This window comes from Alligator mississippiensis, chromosome 4 (genome assembly GCF_030867095.1).
Source record: "Alligator mississippiensis isolate rAllMis1 chromosome 4, rAllMis1, whole genome shotgun sequence".
NCBI classification, from domain to species: domain Eukaryota; kingdom Metazoa; phylum Chordata; order Crocodylia; family Alligatoridae; genus Alligator; species Alligator mississippiensis.
Genome location: NC_081827.1, coordinates 140,784,812 through 140,808,374, shown reverse-complemented (window position 1 = coordinate 140,808,374; position 23,563 = coordinate 140,784,812). Strand labels below are relative to the sequence as shown.

At 42.5% G+C, this 23,563-nt stretch overlaps 1 protein-coding gene across 1 annotated transcript in view; it reads right to left on the bottom strand.

The window, feature by feature from the left end:
• Window positions 1-23,563, bottom strand: part of ANO2 (anoctamin 2) — a 313,194-nt gene that overhangs the window by 115,074 nt on the left and 174,557 nt on the right. The window contains exon 17 of the mRNA XM_019482201.2: window positions 21,689-21,772. Coding sequence (XP_019337746.1) covers window positions 21,689-21,772 — 84 coding nt within the window. The remainder of the gene's footprint in view (window positions 1-21,688; window positions 21,773-23,563) is intronic.

The window sequence follows — 23,563 nt, the reverse complement described above, 5'->3', positions numbered from 1 at the left end:
ACTGTGTCTGTTCACTTGAACCATGTTGCAGTAGAAGCTGACAGCTTCTTGGGAGCAACAATATGACCTTCTATATTGTACTATTGCATTGTATCCCATGTCTATTACTCTAGTCCTAGAGGTTATCCTGTGTTTACTAAATGATATTCCAAACCTCTTCCATATTGACAATGACTCCCAAACACGTGTCATCAGCACATTACACTAGCACCTTCCTATCCTTTGTCAGTCATAGATAAAAATCCTATAGAAGAATATTCCCACTACAAATCCTTGATGAATTCCATTAGTAAATTCCTTCCAGTCCAAAAGTTGCTCTTCCATATAACTTGTTGGAGCATTCTGATTAGCCAGTTCCTTACACATTTAATAATTCTTCTACAAATTCCCATCTTTTCCAGTTTAACTAATCATTTCTTGTGTAGCACTGAATCAAATTCCAGAAAAGTAAAATTAGCTTCATTTGCCTTCACATGAAAATCAGTTATTTTATCAAAAAAAGATATTAGATTAATCTAGCATGAATTCCCCTAGGTAAATCTGTTGCAAGGATCCTATTTTCATTTATTTCCATGGTTTTAGCTATTCTTTCCTTAAAAATCTGTTCCATAACCAAGCATCTTATTAGGTCTATAGTTACACAGATCACTTTTTCTCCCCTTCTAAAATGAAAGTAGTACTGGTCATATGGTGCCATCCTGATTTGGAAGATTTATTAAAAATCCTTGCTATGGGACATGCAATTTCATGTGCTGGTTCCTTCAAAATTCTGTGATGATAACTACTTTGTTCCCTTTCTTTAAGCATGCTGATCTCTTTCAGATTGGCTTCCTTCTAAGAAGTGGTTATTTCACATTTCCAGGCCCTCATCCCCAGCCATTAGCCATCCTGCCTTTGTCCCCACGTCCACCATGACTGTATTCATTGAAAAATTAGGTGAAGTACTGGAAGGCCAAAAAAGAAATTCAATCAAATAGATGACAAAACTTGCTTGAAGTTCAATACAGTCAGTATTTGACCCTTAACATGGTTTTGTTTGGCTTGCAATATAGTCTGCTGTCTTTATCCAATTGAATAGTAAAAAGGGCATGGAAGGAGTTGCCCAGCCTTTATATCAAAGCATTCATCATGCAGAGACTTCTAAGGGTCAACCTCTAAATCTTTCTACTGCTTGGATACATCTACATGTGCATTTTACTGCAGAATAGACTAATTAGCTCTGCAGTAAAGCATCACAATCTACACATATGCTTGTATGAGGGTGCAGTAGATTAATTAACATGGCTGTAAGATAGTACTGTCAGGACAGTAGACAGTGACAAGGGCTGGTTGGGGCATGAGGGTGCTAAAGTACAAGACAGGGGCTGCCTGCTGGCTCATCCCACACTAGAGCACCCTTGTGCCCCAGCCAGTCCTGACACCACCCGGCACTGCTACCTACAGCCTGGGGCTGATCCCTTGGGGGCCCATGCCAACCCTGGGCTGCTCCACCCCTGTTCAAATTGCTGTGGTCCCAAGTGCACATTTAAATGGTGTGCCCAGGAGCAGTTGTTTCCAGTACAAACCGTGCCAGAGTTTATCACTCTGGCTTAATTGCATGCATAGATGTCTGAGGAAGACCAAGAAGGACTTGAACTACTGGTGTTCAAGAAAACACAAAAAGAAAAACCCTGCTCTAAAAAAGTGTCCCTGATATTGGAAAGCAAAAGTTCATTTGAACACCATCCCCATATATCTCATTGTAGGTTACCAGTACAGATGACAGTCGACAGGGGGGATGGGGGGAGGCGGATGGTTAGCAGAGGTTTGGCCAGGCCACTGTGAAGAATCAATTTGCTGGGTGGCCCCATCACATTATTTTCTCTGTTAAGAAGGGACCTAGAAACAATCCAACTTATTGCCTTTGTTCTTCCCTATAACTTTTGGCTGGTCTGATCTGCCTGTTCATAAAACCTTTGTTACTCCTTGAAAAGCCAAAATACTCCTAACAGCAGGAAATTTCTGCAAAATGCCAAAGCATCCCATTTCAGCCCAGAGTTCCTCAGGAACACAGCCACCCAGGAGCAAAGATGGCTGGAGCTCACTTACCCCACACCTTGCTTATTTAGAAGCAAACATTATAAAACGTGAAAAACAAAACCCCCTCTTCTGGATTTGCTTTCCTCAAGGAACTACGCTTTTGTAGCTAATGAGGTGGCATACCACTTCAAACGACTCTTCAAACCATTATTCATTAATAGTAATTCATTAGACAGCATTTCAGTACTTGGCTCTAAGCACAAACAAAAAAAAAGGAAAGATGTTGAGTACAGTAGCTGGAAGGGATGATTAAAAGACCTGAAGGTAACATATGCCATCTACTTAAAATGAACACTGAAATAAAAACAATATAAATCCTGTTTTCAGGAATCATCAGAAAGACAAATGAGCATGAAAGAGTATGCTCTAAATTTAATTTATTCTTGCTGCAAACATTCCCAAGCTGTTTAGGGTAGGCTGCACCCCAAAGAAGTCCTTTTCATCTGAATGCAGACCAGCTGAGTTACTCATTCTTTGTAGTGAATTCTGCAACATGCCTCCTGAGATGAGCTCTGCAGAAGTCATGGTCCACAGAAAAATAAAGGGAAAGGTGGCTTCTAGCCACTTTTTCCAGTCCTTATTCTCTGCAAGGAACCAAAATAACCCCCAGTGTGCATTGCTCTAATTTATGGCAGCCTTCTCAAGGCTGCTGACAGTCTTCAGTATTAAATGCCACAAGTTGAGGTGCTTGACATTTTTCACATAACATTATCAAAATGAAATGCTGACATTTTGAATTTACATCCTAATTCAGGACAAAATCAAATTTTCTGAATGTTCTTAGCTTTCCACAAGATGGAAATTCCAAATTTCAACTAATCTCTGGCTAGGACCATGTCCTGTCCCTCCCTCCACTCCCCACCCTCCACTCTCTAAAACCCACCCTTGGCATAGCCTGTATAACAGAACCTGGAAGGCGAAATAATATAGAGCAACTTAGGTCAACCAATAGCTACCCTCATATTAGAAGCATCTTCTCCCAGACTTCTATTATTCTCATTTGCCTCTGTTTATATGAGACCAGAATCAGCTTTGTTCTAAAGTGCTCTTGTATAATCTGCCTTTACCTGCAGTGGCAATTGTGGTTTGCAGCTAAAAGAATATAGATCATGAGGCAATTGTTTTTGAGAATTTGTGATTTCCCAAAGTCTGCAGGACCCAAAATGATGGTGACCTGAGTAGAATAAAACCTTAAATATGGCATGCATAGCAGGCTGGCTTTGCAGAGGAGTTCTCCACATTAAAAGCTACCTTTGATAATTAAGGATGCAAATTCCATGCAGTCTTGGAGGAAAGTGTAAAGAGGCATAATGGCTGCTTCCCTTCCACATGCTTCACAGCCCAAAGAATAAGAATCTCCATAGCACTCCCTAATAAGAACCTTTTAAAGGAAAATACTGGCAGTGTCTTTCTTCAACTATGGCACAGGCAGAGAGATGGCACCAAGTGCTGTGTTCTATACTCCCCCTTTAAAGAGTGAGGAATATATATAAACCAGCACCTTTATTCCAAAAGGCAAAAGGCTCTAAGTGTTGGTGGAATGAATCCCTAAACAGGCAGGAATGGATATGAAGGACATGTTTCTACTGAAGTTGCAGTATGTCCTGGCTGGGACATTCCTAGGCACGTCCCACCAACCTACTCCTGTTGACACACTCCAAACTGAGACTGTGGTGGAGACCATCTGGACTGTTTCTCTGCAGCTGTTTTTCAGGCCTTATTCTCTGGTGGACATAACTGGGGTGGCTTGGCTTTGTGAAGAGCTCATGCTGCTTTTCCCTTGCAGGGGGGATATGACAGTTCCCCACAATCCCTGGGTGCATTCATGACATCTCTGTCCAGGACCCTCTGAGAACCACCAATGACATGTGGCACCCCCTGCCGTTGCATAAAGCTGTAACAGCTGGCAAAGACACAGCAGAAGCCACAGTATATTCACTGCTGAGACTTCTCCTCTCTCAGTCAAGCAAGAGCAGGTCTTCAAGGATTTAAACATGCTCTTTTGCTTCCTTTTTGTGAAATGATTGGGGGTTCTTTTTTAATGAAAAACCTGTTCTCGGAGAGAGTTGTTGGCTGCTACATTCTTTTGAAAATCTATCCATATGTAAAATTAAACTGAACTGAATTTAATTTATCCTCTGGCCTGCTTTCCTGACAGCTGTGATTAGGATATTATTCCTTGGGCTTGCAGAGAGGTGAGCAGCAGCTTAGCCTGACTAACTCAGAGACTTGCTATCAGCAAGTGTTCAAATAACACAAGGTCCCATCCTCCCCAACATCTCATCACTTATCGGTCTCCTACTACAACATGACTAAGCCCTGCCAACACTGGGCCACAGAAACCTGTGTACGCTAGTGAAACTTAGGTTTCTCCTCAGTACAAGCCTGCAGTCAAGCTTCTTGACTGGCTCTTTCATGAGATGCTTTGGCATGTTGTATGGATTCCAAATATTTTTCAGCTCTAGTACATAATCCACGGTGAATCTCAATTCCAGGATTGGTGAAGGAGATGGCAGAAAATCTAACTTGTGGTCCAGGAGTTTACTCATCAACTAATAGTTGTAGCTAGGGGTGGACAAGTGTGGTACAAACTCCATCACTGATTTAGAAGGGGCACCACACCAGTGGCCCCTAGGGAAGCCATGCCATGGGCATGCTGCTGCTAATATGCAGTGAACTTGTATCCCAGCAGCACCTGCCCAAGCCTGTGCTGTCAGAGCAGCAACCACAGCAGTAGCACCCACAGCCCATGTGCAGAGAACTTGAGCTATGGCATGGCCCCACCTTCTTCTTGGCAGTACCTCCCACTGGGCAGTAGAGTTCAGGAGGGTAGAGTGCTTGTCTATGGAGCTGGAGTTGCAGGGTAGGGCAGTTTGGGGGGAGAGGGTGGGGCTATGAGCAGTGTATCCTGGGATTCTGCATAAAATTGCTCATTTTATCTCCATGGAGCAGATTGAAGTTACCCCAGCTGGGCAGCATGGCCCCAAGTCAACCCTCACCTGAAGTGGTGTAACTTTAAGATGCTCAGAAAGCACTTAGCACAAGATAATGAGTTTTAACATGCAGATGCTCACATTTAAGTGCCTTTAGCATGGGTCTAAGTGTAATGTATAACATCAGGAGCTGGAAAAAAAAAACTTGGCCGAGAACAGCTGAGTATCTTTGGGGGTACTCAGGGATGTGCAAGCTGTACTGGGGACAAAGGGTCTGCTTAACAAAGGGACTCTGGTTGGCTGGTCTTTGCCCCAGTAAATGCCTCTACTGAAGAGACTGTCTCCTGTGCTGTTTGAAATTGGGTTGCACTGGGTCACCCCAAGAGGAGGTGAAATCTGTTTCTCAGGAGTGGAATTGGAGGCTAGCTCCTGGAATCAGGGCCACAGAGAACCAGAGAGGATGAGGGACCACAAAGCTGGAGTCTCAGAGTGAGAGGGAACTCAGACTTCCCCTTGCTCTAGAAGCCAAGCCAAGAGACCAGACAAGGCTACAACAGGCCTGAGCAAGCATGCCCTTGGAGAGTACTCCGTAACAGTTGGCTTCACATCAAACCTATAGCTGTGGCCTTTCTATCAGAAGAGAACACAAGTTTTCTCTCTTATTGTTATGTGATTTGTAAACAAATCAAAACCCCAGTTCAGCCAGTAATTATGTATATGGATTAAATTATGCATATACAAAAGGGTTTATGGGACTGCGATTCCAGTCATCCTTGTAGGGTTGAAAGGGAAGAGGTGGCTACATGTATATATGTTCACAAGTGTGTTTGTAAAGTGAGAAATCTGAAACCACACAGACAAGGAAATAGTCCTTATCCAGTAAGTAGACAAAAAGGCAATGTGGTAAAAAAGAGGTACAACATTATACCCCTTAAATTATCAAAGCCATGGACCATAATGCAATCATTCTCAACACATGATGGAGCTGACACCATGAGCTAAAACTCAGCATATGTAGTTGCTTTTGCTGCTGTGGTGATGCTTAATGGCATTTTAGCTAAATCTGTTAACTATGTATTATTGTTGGTGTGACTCCCCCTTCCCCCTACCAAAAAAACCCCCAACCCAGACTTGCCAACATTTTGCCATTCTTCCTTTTGCAAAGCTGGCTGATGGTGGGAGGTGGAACGGGGGAATGCAACAATGTTCTCTAGAGGCACAAAAATATGTACAGTTTACAGCTGTTTTATTCATTCCTAATACTATTTATACAACTGTGATTTTTCACAATTCAAGCTGTATTGTTGTTGGCCTTCTGTTAGCTTCCTAAATTGATACTAATGGAGTTCTTTAAGCTTTTCACAGCTATTGTTTTTTTCCTCCCAAGGTTTTGATCAGTTTAATTCTCCCATCCTATAATTTACTTTCCTGCCTTTAATTTGTATCTTTTCTCCTATTCAATACCTTAACCTGTCCAGCTTGGTAACATTCCATCTCCCTGCTTTTGACCCACGTAGAGCATTCTGGCCCACTTAATATAATATTATATATGTATCCTTTTATTTTTAAAAATCCAAACCTATTTTTTAAATGAAGCTCAAGGTCTGCTAGATTAGCTTTTGAATCCTAGCCACGCTGGAATTTTGCCAAAAATAGCAATTACTTTGCTTTTCTTTCTCATGCCACCTGTTTGCAAAAAGCCATTCAGCTTTGTTCCCAGGTCAGTTTTCATAACTCCAGTTTGCCACTCTGAATCTCCTCTGGATTTTCAGTTCAACACAGAGAAGCTGTAAGGCCAGTAATAGCTATGCTGGCTGCTAGCAAGACCAACATGTTCCTCCACATGGAACCATATGTTTATTTGTAAGCAAATTATAAATTTCATTAAAAGACTGAAAAGGATGTCTGAGTTCTCTGATGTTTCAGACAACCACATTGTATAAGGCCATTCATAAATGTAACAAAAATGATTCTTAACACCAGTTAGATTTCTCCCCATCACTACTACCATGGGAAGGCTGTTCCAGAACAAGTCATCTCTGTTGGTTACAAACCTTCCAGCTAAATTCATTCCTGGATAGTTTATCCCCATTTATTTTTATGCCAACATTGTTCATATTTCCCTGTCTCCACAGGAACTACCTGATACAACCAAAGATCATCTTATTTTTTCATGATATTTATTTTTCCATCTAATCTGTGGCTCATGGTCATCTTGTGATCATTAAATATATGCAAGCCTTCTTCCTCTGTTGTTTCCAACTGACGAGCACTAGCTTATTGCAGCAATATTTGTTATTATTCCCTAACTGAATGTCTTTGCAGTCTGTATTGCTAGCTTTCATCCTGTTTCTATTATTCCAAACCTCAAGGTTGTCCAATTCTTCCTGTATGATATTCCGAACCTCCTTCATTTTGGCAATCCCTCTCATCTTTATGTCATCAGCAAATTTAATTTACCCACACCTATTTTTTTGCACCAAGGTCATTAATCCCCCAAGACTAAAGATGTGGACCAGATGGAGAGAGCCCAGAGGAGAGCAATGGAAATGCTCAGAAAACTGGAAAACATAACCTTTGAGAAATGACTAAAAGAATTGGGTTTCTTTAGTCTGCAGAAGAAGATTGAGCAGAGACATGGTAACAGTGTTCAAATACATAAAAGGTTGCTACAAAGAGGAAGGTAATACATTGTTCTCTAAGTCCACTAGGGATAGGACAGGAAGTAATGGGCTTAAATCACAGCAAGACAGATTTAGGTTAGACAATAGGAAAACCTTCCTAACTGTAAGTATAGTTAAGTACTGGAGTAGATTATTTGGGAACTTGTGGAATCTCCATTATTGGAGGCTTTTAAGAGGAAGTTAGACAAACACTTGTCAAAATGGTTTATGCATAGTTGATCTTGCCTCAGGGCAGGTAAATGGACTAGCTGACCTCTCTCAGTTTCTTCCAACCCTATTTTTTCTGATTCTAAGCTTCTTTTATAATAGCAAAGCATTTCAAATAAGATACGTCTGGAACAGAATGCGTTTACTTTGCTTTGCAGTTTAGCTCCTTAATACCTTGCAACGTGACTCCTTACCTGTTGGAATCCTCCCATAAATTTAGCATAGCTTGCTTTTTTTGTATTGGTAAGATTCAAATGTTTCTTCTTCTACTCACCCTTTAAAAACAGTTTCAAGAGTTTTAATTATCTTGCTGTTCAATATAAATTCTTCCAAAAAGGTAAAAGGTCTCATTGCCTTCCAGAAGTATCACAAATTGTCCACTGTTCCCTTTCAGACAAGTATAACTATTCTTCACAGTCATTTTGTAGAATAAATTATGGTAAACAAAAGCATTGCATTTCCACATTGACTATACGTGAGAAAATACACAGATCGGTGAGGTATGATGCAACAAATCCACTATCCCCAAAGGACTGATAAACCTCCTTGGTAAACCACCCAACTATCAGACACATGCACCAAGATAACAAACAATAAATGATAAAGGAAAATACTTATGTTCTGTACAAGTTCAAGTACAAAAAGGCTCTTCATGTATACAATGTGTTTGGAAACCATCCAAGCCTGAAATTTACACACCATATCATAACATAAGTTAAACAAAATGGACCAAATTCAGCCCGGATGTGGGATAAGATGATTGACTTCAGTGATGTTACACCAGGGATGAATGTGTTTCAATAATAATAATAAAAAAAGCGTGTTAATGAATACATATATAGGATAGATTCTTAGCTTACAGGAGAATAGTGCAGAGTCGCTATCTTCCCTCTCCCAGCTTTGGGTAAGTTGGTAAGAATTCTGAACTCTTCTGATCCTCAGGGCTGATCAAGGGTCAAACCAGATCCTAACAAAAATTAAAGCAGCCACAGGCGACAGTTTGAAGCTGCATGGGGGATGGAGGAAAGAAGGGTAATTGCCCACTCCCATGCACTTCCCTCTGCAACCTGGAAATTTTCCAGTTTCAACATTCCTGTTGTGTCCACAAACATCTGTGGAACCTACAAGCAAGTGTGTATTCCCATCCCCCTTCTTTTGCAGGGCCATAATAAAAGATAATAGCCTTCTATTGCCACTGGTTAATTCCACTCAAGTAGAAGATGACTACGTTGCAGATTCCACGTGAGGGATCTCTATATTTCCAGAGAATGAAATGCCTAGGGGGTGAAAGGGAGGTTTAATTTTTAAGTGTTTTAAAAATTCAGGAACCCCAAAACTATATGTAAGGAACACTATGGTTGCAAAGTCAAACCAACAAACATTCAGAAATGGCAGGTTTAAGGTAGCCTGTACAACTTGAATTCACTCTCCTTGTATATATGCATTATGATTCCATCTTTAACTATCTGATCACATATAGTTTCTTTTTCCATAAGACCCACACCTCAGTAAATGCAGAGGAACAGTGCTCCCTGAATGATCAGGTAAATCTGTATCTTGTTTAAACTTATGGTACAGCATGGGTATGTAGCCCTAAGTCTCATTTAACACTAATATCCACCCAATTAACAGATTGTAGAAGGGATCCAGCAGAAAAAGCAGCATGTGATCATAGGCAGACAAAGTTCCTTGGGTGAATTTGATATCTTTTATTAGACCAACCCAAATGGTTGGAGAATGGTTATTAAGCAAGCTTTCAGGTTCAAAAACCCTTCATCAGGCTAAGGAAGCTTCAGCAGTTGGTGTGTGCTCATAGGCAGGCAACATTCTTTGGATAGATGTAATATCTTTTATTAGATCAACTGAGCAGCTGGAACAAAGTTCTTTTGCAAGCTTTCAGGCACAAGCACGCTTCTTCAGGCACAGGGAGACTCTGTAGTTGTTCTGAGATCTCCAAGGAATGAACAGAAGATAAAAGTGTGACAGGAGGTCAGTGAGAATGTAAATAGGTGGAAATTAGGTTTTCTTTGACCCCTGGATGTCCAGGGGCCAAAAAAACCTGTGGAAAGAAACCCAACGCATGGTCAGGCAGCATGCCCTTGCATCATGGGAATTGGAGGATGGGAGCCTTAGGATTGCTCTTGCTTACACTTGCTTCCTATGACCTCCATGGCATAAAGAACAGCACCCTGGCCATGCTTTCTTTAATCTTGTTGGTGCATCTTTTCTGCATATATACAACATTAAGAATATGAGGACACCACACACTGAATTCAAATAACTGTATTAATTATGTACAGGGATTGGCTACATGTGCGCATGCCCACGCACGCACGCACGCACGCGCACACACACACACACACACACTGCTCCATTCAGTTTTGGTGACTTATACAGTAGGAGAAAAGGAGGCCCAGTAGAGGAGTCTTAAACTATTTAAAGTGGTGACACCAGTACTTGTACAGAAGCCTAGCCATGTACTCTACACTGCAAGAGGGATAACATGGAACCTGTTAAGTCAGTCACAGGCAACTTCAGTATTCTTCTGCTCCAGGGCTATCATCAAACACCCAGTTAATCAAGCTTTATGCTTACATAGGGTGTCTTACCTGATTAAATAGGATGGTGAACTGAACCCTCTCTATTGATTACTAAACCCTAGATCCTGCCACCATTAATATCAATGGCAACGCTCCCACCAATCATGGTAATAGAGAATGATGCCCTTCTCAGACAACCAATTGGCAATGTAGATTTACCTTATGTGTGAAGAGCCACGCTAAAGAGATGCCAAACAGAGTCCCTACCACCTCCTACTAAAGATAGGTAGGAAGAGTTTGCATCTCAATTGGAAAACTCTCGCAATAAGAAAATATTAACGTATTTGTGAAGGAGGTCAAACTAGCTTCTCTAGCTCTTTAAACTTCAAGTGTTTGGAATTTCAATCTAGAGGGCTTTAATACCCTAAGGAATTTAACACAAATGCAATTTATTTCTTTAAAAAGGCAGACAGGATCACAATATGCATCAAATAAAAATCTTTTGGCAACCAGTTTAACTGAATGCAGTTTCCACAGCCAATTTATGTAAATTTTATCCCAAATCTGGGCTTCTGTTTTGACCTTGGAGATTAATAGCATGAAATTTGCCCTATAAATTTACTCAGCAGAAGGTGAAATATATACTCCAAGATGCAGAAGTTTGCCACCAGCAAGCACTGCAAAGGGAAAATACTATTTAGTTTTTCTTAAATGCAAGTATCTGCATTAAACTGAAAGCCCAGTAGATTTCTGGAGATTTATTTTTCAACCTGAGACTTTGCTATAAGTCTCTAACCTGTTATTACAGTCTCTGGCGGGGTACAGTATAATAGTAAGTCATCTACAACAACTGCAGACTTAGGGGCTAATGCTTTATGACTTAGCCAAAATTCCCATTGACTTCAAGGAGTAAAGAACAGAGCTTGCATGAGTGAGTCTTTCCATTTAGTTTAATAGTAAAGAGGTCTGCATTTGTCTTAATGTTGTCACTAAAAGGCTTAGTCTTCAATTCAAGAGATCATGCCTCAGTGCAGCTCTATTCAGTGCAACATTTAGGCATGCACTTATATTTAAATTGTACATATAACTCCCAGTTATGTGGTTAAAATTAAGCACGCATTTAAGGTCAGCTCCAGAAAGGAATGCTTTCCTAAATGGGAATCCTACTGACTAGCACAAATAATAAGACTAACAAATAATGATCCTGTCTACTCTTATTTAAGTTCAAAGCTCTCTCTGAGAGAAACAGTAATTTTTATTTTGGCAGAAGGAAGCTTATAAGGATTAGATACTGATGCTCTACAACTTGGCCCAACTCCAGGCATTCTAACCTCTGAGGGCTAAATAAAAAGGCATCCATTGAAACTAGTTAAATACCTTGCTAAGATTTAGACATAATAATAAAAACTGATTATATAATACTGAAGGGTCTGGTTGGTGGTGCACACTTAGCAAACCCTAATAGTAATAACCAGGCCCCATACAAATTTCCTTAGTAAAAAGAAGCAATGCAAAGAAGCAAATCCTTCCATTCCCTTCAGCAGTGGAATGGAAGGATCCTAGGGAAAGACAGGGAAGTTGAAAACTCCTTTGTCAAATGAAGGGAAGTCAAAGAAGAAAAATGGATTGTGTCAACGACTGACTGATTCCAATGGTAACAGAATGGTGAAACAGGCCAATAAACTATAAAATGGGTTAATCTGTAAACCAGAAAGAATTGTACCTGACATTTTCAGATGCAGAAGGCCAAAATGCTAGGGCTGTGCAAAGCTTTGGTTGCCAATTTGATTTGGAGGAGACTCGGCCCGATTCAGTGGCTGAATCTCCAAATCCGAATTGAATCAGGAGACCCTTTAATTTCTCTGAATCGAATTGGAGAGATTTGGAGAGATTTGACAATTCAGCCATAGACACAGCTTTATATATTTTTTCTACATACCTCAAAGTACCAGGCGTGGCTCATGAATGCTGAGATGGTGGGGTGGATGGAACGTTCCATGGGAGCGCCGGGGGGGGGGGAGGGGGGAAGGGAAGGGTTCCCCTGTGTGCTCGGTGGTGAACCCAGAAGTGGACCAAAAGTACTACCGGTCCGCTTCTGGGTCTGCCACAGAGCACACAGGGGACCCCCCCCATTCCCCACCTTGGCAACTGGTGCCTCCTGGGTCTGGAGGGGCACCCGGGGTCCCCCCATGAATAAACACAGAGCTGGGGAGGCACAGAGGAGGAGTCCCCTGTGCATATGTCAGATGACCCAGAAGTGGACCGAAAAATACTTCCGGTCCACTTCCAGATCCGCTGCTGAGCATGTGGGGATCGCATTTACACAGTTTATTATTTACAAAACCATCAACATGTGAATGGGGTTAACAGCAGAACAGGATATCAATAATCTAATTGCCAAAGGCAGGTATCAATAAACTAAAACACTCTGTACAAATTGAATCAAAGACACCCTCCCTACAGCTCCCCAGCTTAAACCTTGAGACTCCAGCGAATTTCAGCAGGAGCACACAGCATTAACAAGACATCAGCTCTACTTCACACTGGCAGCACAATAACCGTGGCTGGTGCTGCTGCTTCAGGAAGTCCTGCTCTCTGCTACAGCCTGCGTGGGGAAGTGCAGCTCTCCTCTGCTCCAACTGTCTGTGGTATCACACTTTTTCCTGCCCATGGGTCCCTCTGCCACAGAGGGAAAAAGGATACCAGGTTATCTTCTACTCACTAAGGGCAAGTACACTGCACAGGCAGGCTGCAGAGTGATTCCTCCCCAAGCTCTGTGGTCCAGGGGGCTCCTTCCCTTCTCTGAGCCTGCCTGAATCCCCGGGACTAAGTTTCCTCCCCTCCCCTGCCTCAGGAGCCAATCAAAAACATGCATATGCTCTTTCTCTGCCTTTGCAGGGATCCTGAACCCTGCTGCAAACCCAGCACCAGCTGTTAGAGAACCTTTTCGAGGATTCTGATGATTTGTGAGCATTAGATCTGATGAAGGGAGTGCTGGCCTTGGAGGCTTTGTACAGACTAGCTAAGATAGGATGAATGTCTTTGAATCTCAGGCTTCACAGATCCATTGACCCCAGCAGCCAGTGATTTCAGAACCTCCAGGAAAGCTGAATTCTGGGAATACTGGCAGGAGTCTCAGGAGGGCCAAGGTGTAGCTAGATGAAAAAGTAAGAACCTTTCCTTGTTTTGTTCATCTGTTTCCAAACCTATGGTCTATTTTGCTTGCATAATTCTTTTCTCCTCCTACATAATCATTCCTTTTATTGTTTATCTCCTTCCTTATGCTTATTGCTTATGGAAAGAGTAATTCCTTGACATACAATATTTCAGGCTAGCCCTCTTCATGGAGAGAGGGACCTATAATTTCTTTCTCAACCCAACAGAGTGGTCACCTGAGACTGGCAGAGATTCTTTCAATGCAGTGCCAAGATCTAGTATAAGAGCAGTTGAGCAGAGCTTTGCTGGGGTAGGGAGCTATCCCAAGACAATCTTTGTCTGTTCCTTGGGCCAAGTGGTAGCACAGAGAAGAGAAATTCAAGGGTTCCCCCTTGGATGAGTTTGTTCCCCCTTGGATGAGTTTGTGACAACACAAAGCAATGAAAAAGGGCAACAAAAGGAATAAGGAAATGTCTCCAGGGGAAAAGAATTGTTCTTAGCACAAGGTTTTCACCTATTTATAGATCTTTATTCCTTAATTTTTTGTCATCATCAATGTTCTTGGCTAACAATGCAAGGGACAAGCTGAAAGGAAAAGGGTAATGTTTACATACCCCCTTTCTACCTTAAATACTGTAAAAGGAAAGCCCCATTTTAATAACAAGGTGATGAAAAAAGAGATTTTGGAAGCCCTTGACCAATTTAAGAAATACTGGGCCAATAATGAATTTTCTAAGCAATGTAATAAAGCTAAAGCAATAAAGGTAATCAGCCTTATCAACTGCTTTCCTTTAAATTAATGACAAGCCAACTATGGGGGTAGTGTTGAACCTCCTTCAGTTCAGATTAGCTAGACAAATTCTTATAACCAATTTTATATCTTGGGTTATACTAGATCGGGGTAGGCAACGTTCTTCGTCTGGAGTGCAAAAAAACCACAATGTCTACCTTGGAAGTTGCCAGAGTGCTGGCATGTCAAAAAAACAAAATGAGGGTGGGGGGAAAGGCGGGGGGTACATGGCAGGATTCACTGCATATTAGTATACTTAATAATTATAAATGTTGCCTTTGTCATTGTGCATTCCTTTTTTGTTAAGCATGTTGCAATGAGAGAGAGAGAGAAAAGAGAGACAAATAAGAGAAAGAGGAGAGAGAGAAAAAGAAAAAGGAGAGCAGACAGAGAACCAGACACACGCACACAGAGAACCACATGCACAAACACAGAACCAGAACAGACACATGCACACAAGCATCCAGAACCAGACACGTATGCACACACAGAACCAGATGTGCGGGTGCACAGAGCTGGGCTCCTGGGCCACTGGACAAAGTCTGACCGAACAATGCCCTGGTTCCGCCAGAGTCCCTGTGCTTCCCTAGGGAGCCAGCTCCTGGGCTGCAGCGCAGCTGGCCAAGGCCCCCGCCCAGAGCCTGCTTATCACCCCAACTACCCACCCACCCTGAACAGCTAAGCCCGCAAAAGGTGCGGCGCTCCTGGCAAGGGGCAGTACCAGCCTCATCCTGGTTGGGGGCTGGGCCGCAGCTGGGCTCAGAGTGAGTGGGAGTCAGGTGGGCTCAGCTGCAAGCCCTGCTGCAAGCAGCTTGGGCTCCGTGGCTGGCAGCATTTACCAGAGCCTGGGATGGCTGCAGCCGGGAGGCTGCAAACAGCTGCTCCAGGCTCCAGCATCAGTTCCAAACCAGCAGGTGCATACACGCTTCGGAGTGGACAGTGGGGGTAGGGCCTGAAGCAGCACAGCCCTCCCGCTGTCCACTCTGGGATGCATGTGCAGTTGCTGCCAGCATGGAACTGATGCCAGGGCTATGGAGCCTGCTGCAGCTGCCCAGAGCCCAGGCTGGCTACAAACAGCTGTGCCGGGCTCCAGAGCACAGTCATCAGCTCTGTGCCGACAGTGGGGGAGAGGCTGGGGTTGCACTGCCTCAGGCCCCTCACCCACCATCTGCTCCAAGGCACATGTGCACCCGCCGATATGGAGCTAACGCTGGAGCCCGGAGCAGATGTCTGTAGCCTCCTGGCTGCAACCGGCCCAGGCTCTGGGTAGCTACTGTGAACCAAAAAGCCTGGTTTATTTGCAGCAGGGCTTGCAGCCACCCAGCCGCCTGCTGGGAGCAGCCCAGGCTTTGTGGCTGGCAGCAGCTGCCAAGAGCCCAGGCTGGTGGTGGTGTGCTGTAACAGGGGGCCTAATTGGGCCAATCTCCGTGGTCCACCCACCTGTTCTTGGGCCAACCACCCGCCTTTTCGCCCACCACACCTTGATGCTAATTGATTCATTAATTGATGTCAATTAAGCAGGAGGCTACCCATTTTGCTGCCCCAATGCCAGGGGGCGCTCTCTGCAGCTCCTTTCCTCCCCTATACCACAGCCCTAGCCTCGCAGATGGCATCTTGATGTTCACATAATCACCGGCCCCCACACTGGGCTCCAGAATCCTCCTAACAGGACCCCTCCATGATCCCTCCATTCAGGCGGCCTCTCCGCCTTCATTCAGGCTACCTAGTCCCCCGAAACTATTTTCCCCTCTCGGGTGTGGTCCCACTGGGACCTCTGGCTACCAGCCCTGGCCTACCTCCAGGAAAGTCAGGACCCCAGGCCCCTGGCTCTTGGGTGTCCCTTGCTGTGGGCCCCTGGCCCTTTTGACCATCCTGGTCCTGGCCCCAGCATGGGCCAGTCAAGGGTACTCTCTTGTTCGGGTCGGGTCTCTAGCCCCTCACTCTCTCCCAGCGTCTGCCCTCTGGGCCCTTCAAACAAACAGGGTTACCCACCCGGTGGTAGGGGCTAGGGGTTAAGGTGCCCCAACCTGCTTTTCACCAGGGTGGTAACTGGCCTGGCGTTTCCTGGGGGCTCCCGCGCCACTGAGAGCCCCACCAGGCCACCCACTCCCAGCAGGGTGCAGTTTTAGGTCATGCCCAGGACCAGGAGCCTCCTTTCCATCCCCTACAGCTCCTCCCTTACCTCCTAATGATTTCAACAGCCCTCCGGCCAGGCAATGTTGTTACCTGCCTCCAGCAGCCGAACTGCCCTGTTTATATAGACAGCTCCTGACTTCAAAATGGCTGCCCTCATCAGGCACCTGGTGGCTGCCAGCTCCAGGCCCTTAAAGTGGCAGGCACACACAGTGCCCTGCCACATGTGCCGAGCAAAATGGCTTCACGTGCCATGCTTGGCACACATGCCGAGGGTTGCTGACCCCTGTACTAGATAGTTGTAATTAGGTTATAAAAGCCTTTAAGACGATTATTTAATTAAACTTAATAAGGACCTCCCGATAAAAAATCAATGGAACGAAGTCCTCAAGACTCACCTTTCTTCTGGTCTGTTAGGAACTTTACCTCTCTGGAAGGAGTGAATTAAATGAAAGACAGGATTTGACTAAAGAGGAGAAATCATGCTGGCATTTTTGCAATGCATAAAGAGCATTAATACCATCCAATTTCCTTTCCTTTTCTATGACATTTGAATACATCTTGTAAGTTCACTATATATCATCCCATCTTTAAAATATCAGTTCATTCCAATTAACACCTGAACAAACTGTTTTATTTCAAGACTTCATTATGCCGCTTGCATATTTGAAAGGATGTAAAAACAAGAGGGAATGCCAGATTTTACTATTCCCAAGGCTTGTTCCAGGCACACAATCCAAGAGACAAGCCTTTATTTCTTATAAAATTTTCCTGGAGAAATACATGTAAGTAGCTATTTGTTATCTTGCAAAATGGGCAAGATACAATGCACTATCATAATTTTGTTTGCCAGATCAGCTAAACCCAAAAAGGAAACAGGGTCTGAGCCTTCTCTCCCTGAAATGAATGAGAGACCTTCCAGAGGCTTCCATGGGAGTTGGAGTTTGCTCCAGCTATGTAAGTGTTTGCAGGAACAGGGCCTAATTTCACTTCCTGACACTAATACATTTAAATGGAAAAGGTCAGTACTGCACGTATACAGAGACAAGCTTATCACTGAGAGATTAGAAGTGTCCACAATTTTTTAGTTAATACTACACAAATATAATGATCTCATCATAAACTATTGCATATAAAGTTTTAACCCCACTTCAGATGTTGTAATTTATTAAACAAATTAAACAAGAACCTCAACTGTAGTATATGGAAAACAGCAAAGAAATGATCAGTTGTTTTATTCTTTTGCTATGACGAATCCATCTGTTCTCTATACGTTACTCTCTTAGCAGAGAGATATGCCTGTGTGAACACACACACACACACGCATATATTCTCCATCCACCTTCTCCACATAACCAAAGGGAAAATTTTCTGCTGATTGAATAGACAGCTATGTAAACGTTGGTATAGTAAACATTTACTTATACAGGCCTATCTGAAGTCGACTACAAATATTAATTTAAATGGCTTTGTTGAGATAAAGGTTTTCAGAATTAGTCCCCTGGAGTTTGTTATTATTTTTTAAGTGCATGTAATTATTCTTAATGACTACCTTTTTTGTTGTGTTGTTTGCTTGCTGCTTAACCTGAGGCATTTAACATAAATGCTGTAACTTCTTTAACTTTAGATGAGTTTTCTTTTCAAACAATAGCACCTTAGGGTAGTGTTCTATTACTAAATTCACAGCAGTCTGCTGCAAAGTACTCTCTGACCTCACAATTTCTTCCCCATTTTCAATACAATTGATAAAATATTTATTAAAATTGTTTGAACCATGCAGTATGCTGTAGACTGAAATCTTTTTCTTTGCTCATTATGGTAGATTAAATAGTATAACAAGTCTTTGTATACAAGCTATTTTCTATAGCACAAGCCCCATTGGGCAATTAACACTACATCTACAATGCTTTACATCACTCACCTTAATAAGGTTGATATGGAATTTGTTGTTTGGGTAGAGTGACTCATAATGTTTACTAGTGAAATGCCTGATGCACAAACTTGCCATATTCAGAAAAATCAACAAAAGCTACATCTTGGAAAAAGAGCTCTGTATACAGGCATCTTCAGATTATACTTCACAGGGGTGGTTACCTGAATGAATTTTCTCTTGCAGTACACTACAAACCCCATAATCACACAAGTACCCCTGTTACTTTTGGTGAGCCTTTGTATGGCAATAAGGTGAGCAGAAATTTCACCACATACTGAACTTTGAATTTAAAAGCTTTGTTTAATTACATTAAAATTATATTCACAGCATCACATGAACAGAGGAATTAATATGTTGGAAATAAACCCATAATCTTATAAAGAACTCTCATGTTCTGAACCAGTGGTTTCTCAATATCCTGTTCCTTGATATCATCTCCATCCCAACAAGACACAGCTGTTGAGCCAGAGACTTCACAAAAACCCCTGGCTTCACATCAGATAAGCAAACTAGAAATTCTGGACACTGAGACCAAAGAATAGCAAGCATGAGGTGCTGACCATTGACATCATAGAGGCATGTGTCCACATCAAAGCAGCCAGCTAAAGTTGTTGAGTGAGCAACTTTCTAGAGGCCAATGCCTCATTATTAGATTATGGATGAAATATAAGAGAAAGAGACCTCACAGAAACGTGGGTATTCACATAAGACCAAGAAGCTGGAGGTACTGATCCAATAATTTTAGGGAGGCCTCTACCTTGACAGAAGTTCAGTAAATGAGATGGGCCATGCTAGTAATTTGACAAAGCCCTAAACCCTGGCTTCTGCCCAGCAAACTGGAAGTCCTGAGGCAGAGACCTCGCAGAAACCTGAACCTTGACATCAGCCCCTCATACAAACACTGCTGAGTTAATGACCTCACAATATGTTCCTCCTCAGGAGGAGAAAAACATGTAAGATTAATTTTTAAAACCTATAAAAATTATATAAAATATTTACTCTGCATAAGAAAGATAAATCTCTCAGCCTCAGTTTCTCAGGACCTTCCAAAGCTAAATGTATGTGCAGAATATCCCCTTTCGGTTGATTTCATCTTTTCTTGTTTGGAACAGTACAAAATATCCTAGCATAAAACCATCACTTATTCGGCACTGCAAAATGCACACTGTCTCATATAATTTGGTTTTGATAGGGAGAAAAAGCCATTTTACATTAAATGAGAAGAAATCATGGGGGCAAAAGGATTACATGAAGTAAGAGAGTGACTGTCTGAAAACCATTCTGAGGTTTGGGACATTCGGGGTAGTCTACAGAGTGCTGGATATGCAGACAGTTAAGGTAGCCAAATGAGCAGGATGATAAAGAATAGCCCTGTAAACAGTATTTATCCAGGCTAACTTACCTTCCACTCTTCAGCTGTGGAACATCACACTAACACAGCTCTACTGCTTCTGGTACCCAAATTGGTTCCTCAGAGAAAACCCAGGGACCTAGATATGGTACTTTATTGCAGTCTAGGCAGACCCTAATTCACTTAGGTGCTCTTCCAAATGTTAATCCTTGGGGCATAATTTAGAAATGGCTATAATTTATTTTCTTTATGTTCTGAAATTAAAACACCAATCAGAGATCCAGGGGCATTTGTACACATGATGAGGTTTAGTCCTCAAGGTTATATTCTATGCTCCCTAAATTGAAACAGCAGGTTTTTAACTGAAACCCACTATTTCAATTTTTCTGTCACATTATGATGAGGGACCTGTTCCTTTTTTCTCTTTTTTTTGTTGGAGTTGGAGCCTGCCTGCAGTAGAGGGGCAAACTGCCAGCGGCCCAAGAGGCCCCTGAGCTGCAGGGAGCCCCAGTCCTTCCCTCTGTGGCAGTGGTGCCCCCTGGAGCTGCCTAGGCCCAATTCCTGGCCCAATTAATTTATATTACATTTAAAGGAATTCTGCCCCTGTGTGTGCTTCTGGGTCTTTAAATTGCTTCTCAGACTCTGATCTATACTCTAGCCATAATTAATTTGTTTCTTTTACAATAATTTAATTTCTAAACAAGGATACTTGTGGGATATCCATGCCCTATTTAAACTGGCTAATTACCTTGCTCGGCTCCAACAAAAATGGAATATTTTGCAGCATCAATCATGCACTTATTACTAATTTTCACTCACTTTTAACAAGAGAGAGCTGCACAGCAGCTCCTCTTTTCATCTTTTACAGTGTTTAATTTCTCACTTGGGATACCTAAAGAATTGTTCCATGCCCAATAGAAGAGTTCTCTGGACTTCTGTTTCTGAGCTCCTGTCTGGCAAACCTCCCTGTTCACATTGGGTCAGATCCAATGCCCACTGAAGTGATTGGGAGCTTTTCCACTGACTCCAGAGAGCATTAGGGCAGGCCCATCAAGTGGCAGGTAGCTTTATTAAGCTGTCTGGTTCATTGGCTATGCTTCAAAACCTTAATGGTGATCCATAGGAAAAAGGGATGGTTAAGTTCTTGCCTATGATTCAAAATCAAATTGTTTTGGGCAGACTTGAATTCTGGAGTTATCTCTAGTTGGGACACTGTTTCCTTTCAAAATATAAACATGGTAAAGAGTCTCCTTCATCGTTGAAATTAGACATGTTTCTGAATACCTTGACTTAGTTGTCACATGTGGCACACAAAATATAAGCTATGTTTTAGCCAGAACCAATGCAGAGAATCTATAGAGACTTATGAATGCCTGGGCAATAGACCTCAATCAGACTTTTACAAGAAGTGAATGGGAATGAGTACTTGAGTCAGGGAAAACTAAGCACACCTTATAATTTAAACAATATGATACATTTATGTATTTTCTTCCAGTTATAAGATGCTGCTATCACTGTCTAGATGTATTTATTATAAAACCACTAGCACAGTATGCCAGTCAGCCAGTTACCTAACATTAATGAAATAACTAAACCAAGGATACTTCAACATTTGTGAAAGTGTCAAACTCCAGATAATTATTTTCACTGTTCATACATTGTTCTCCTCTTTAGACCCTGCACTCCCAGTCCACTATCCTGGAGGGCAGGACACAGAGCAAGCATAAAGGTGGTTCTAAGAACCTTGCTCAGACTCAGCAAGAGGCAAGTAACATCGATGAGACAGCTTTACAAAATGATCAGTGGAGATATAATGATACAGATATCCATAAGATACAGACCAAATGTAAGTGAAAACTGGAAGCAAATACATGCATCTTACCTCACTTATGCTATCATCTGAATTTTTTTTATTTTTGAGTTTTTTCTGTAGCAGTTTGGTTTCATATTCTGGTCTGGGGTGTTCCTGAAACAAGTCAAAGCAAAACCTGGTTATGGCCAGAAATATTTTAAAAGATGATCCCTTAAAGTAAATCCAAACACCACAAATAAATCAAGACACAATTTGTCATCAGTCAGGGAACCATGAAACACAATCAATACACAGTCACAATATTTGGAGATCAAAACACTGGCAGAACACTCAACATTTTATCTACACGGAAACATCAGTCAAACCTTCATATAGTCCTTGATGCATATTTGATGGTGAAAAGGGAGAAAGAACATGTTAAAAATATTATCCATAAAGTTACATACTACAAAAGAAACCACATTCTGCAAAAGATAAACAATTTGCTATATGGCAAAGAAGCAATTAAAAAAATGCTTTGAAAGCATAACCTAGATCAATAGCCCTCAACTGCCCCAATCTTCCCATTGTCCACTACATCTACAATCTTTTGTGGGTTGCAGGGGGTTCTGAGATTTGGTTTATGGGACAATTGCTTCAGATTTTTTTTTTCAGCCTTTCCTCAGAAGTCATGTCCCTGAGCCCCTCAAACCATTTTTGTTGCCCTCCACTGAACTCTCTCCTATTTTTCCATATCCTTTCTGTAGTGGGGGGCCCAAAACTGAACACAGTACTACAGATGTGGCCTCACCACTGCTCAGTAGAGAGAAATAATCACTTCCCTTGACCTGCTGGCAAAACACCCACCAATGCAGCCCAGTATGCCATTAGCCTTCTTGGGAACAAGGGCAAACTGTTGGCTCATATTCAGCTTATGGACCACTGTAACCTCCAGGTCCTTTCCTGCAGAGGTGCTATCCAGCCAGTCAGCCCCCAGCCTGTACTGATGCATGGGATTATTCTGTCCTAAGTGTAGGACTTTGCACTTGTCTTTGTTGAACCTCATGAGATTTCTTTAGGCCTAATCCTCAAATTTGTCTAAGTCACTCTGAATCCTAGCCCTACCCTCCAGCGTATCTACTAGGGCTGTGCAAAATTTCGCCAGGTGTTTCGTTTCAACACGGTTTCGACTCGCTTCGAGCTCAAAACAGTGAAATCGAAACTAAATGACAGGCTTAGAAACAGTTTCAAAACAAAATGAGGGCACTCAAAATGTTTCAAAAGTTTTGAAACGTTTCAGGTTTCAAAGCTGGGCTTGCTTGCAGGGAAACAAAAAGTAAGGAGAGAGAGAGGGAAAGGGAGAAGGACTGCTTTGATATTGACTGTGTAGCTGGCCAATAATTGTGATTCTTCCCTGAGGTCCCTTCCAATCCCAGTGGTCTGGGGGAGGGAGAGAAAAACAGCTGTGCCTTAACACACACACACACACACACACACACATACACACACGTCACGAGTTTTGCTTGTTAGCAGCTTGCTTAAGATGCAGTTTCCCAGAAATCCCTGCACCTATCTCCTTGAAAGCTGGCAGGCTTCATGGCCTCAGCAGGGGCTTCCATGCCTGCAGTTTTCACCCAGCTGTGCCTTAACACACACACACACACACACACACACACACGTGACACGAATTTTGCTTGTCAGCAGCTTGAGATGCAGTTTCCCAGAAACCCTTGCACCTATCTCGTTGAAAACTGGCAGGCTTCTGGCCTCAGCAGAGGCTACCCTCCCTGCTGTTTTCCTCTGAATCAGGCAAGAAACAACAAAGTTATAGGCAGTTTTGTGATTCCCCATTATAGGCTATAGGCAAAACAGCGAAACAGTTTCCATTAAACGAAACAGAACAGTGGTATCAAAACTAAACAAAACTTGAAATGAAACACCGTCCCATCAAAACAGTGAAACAGA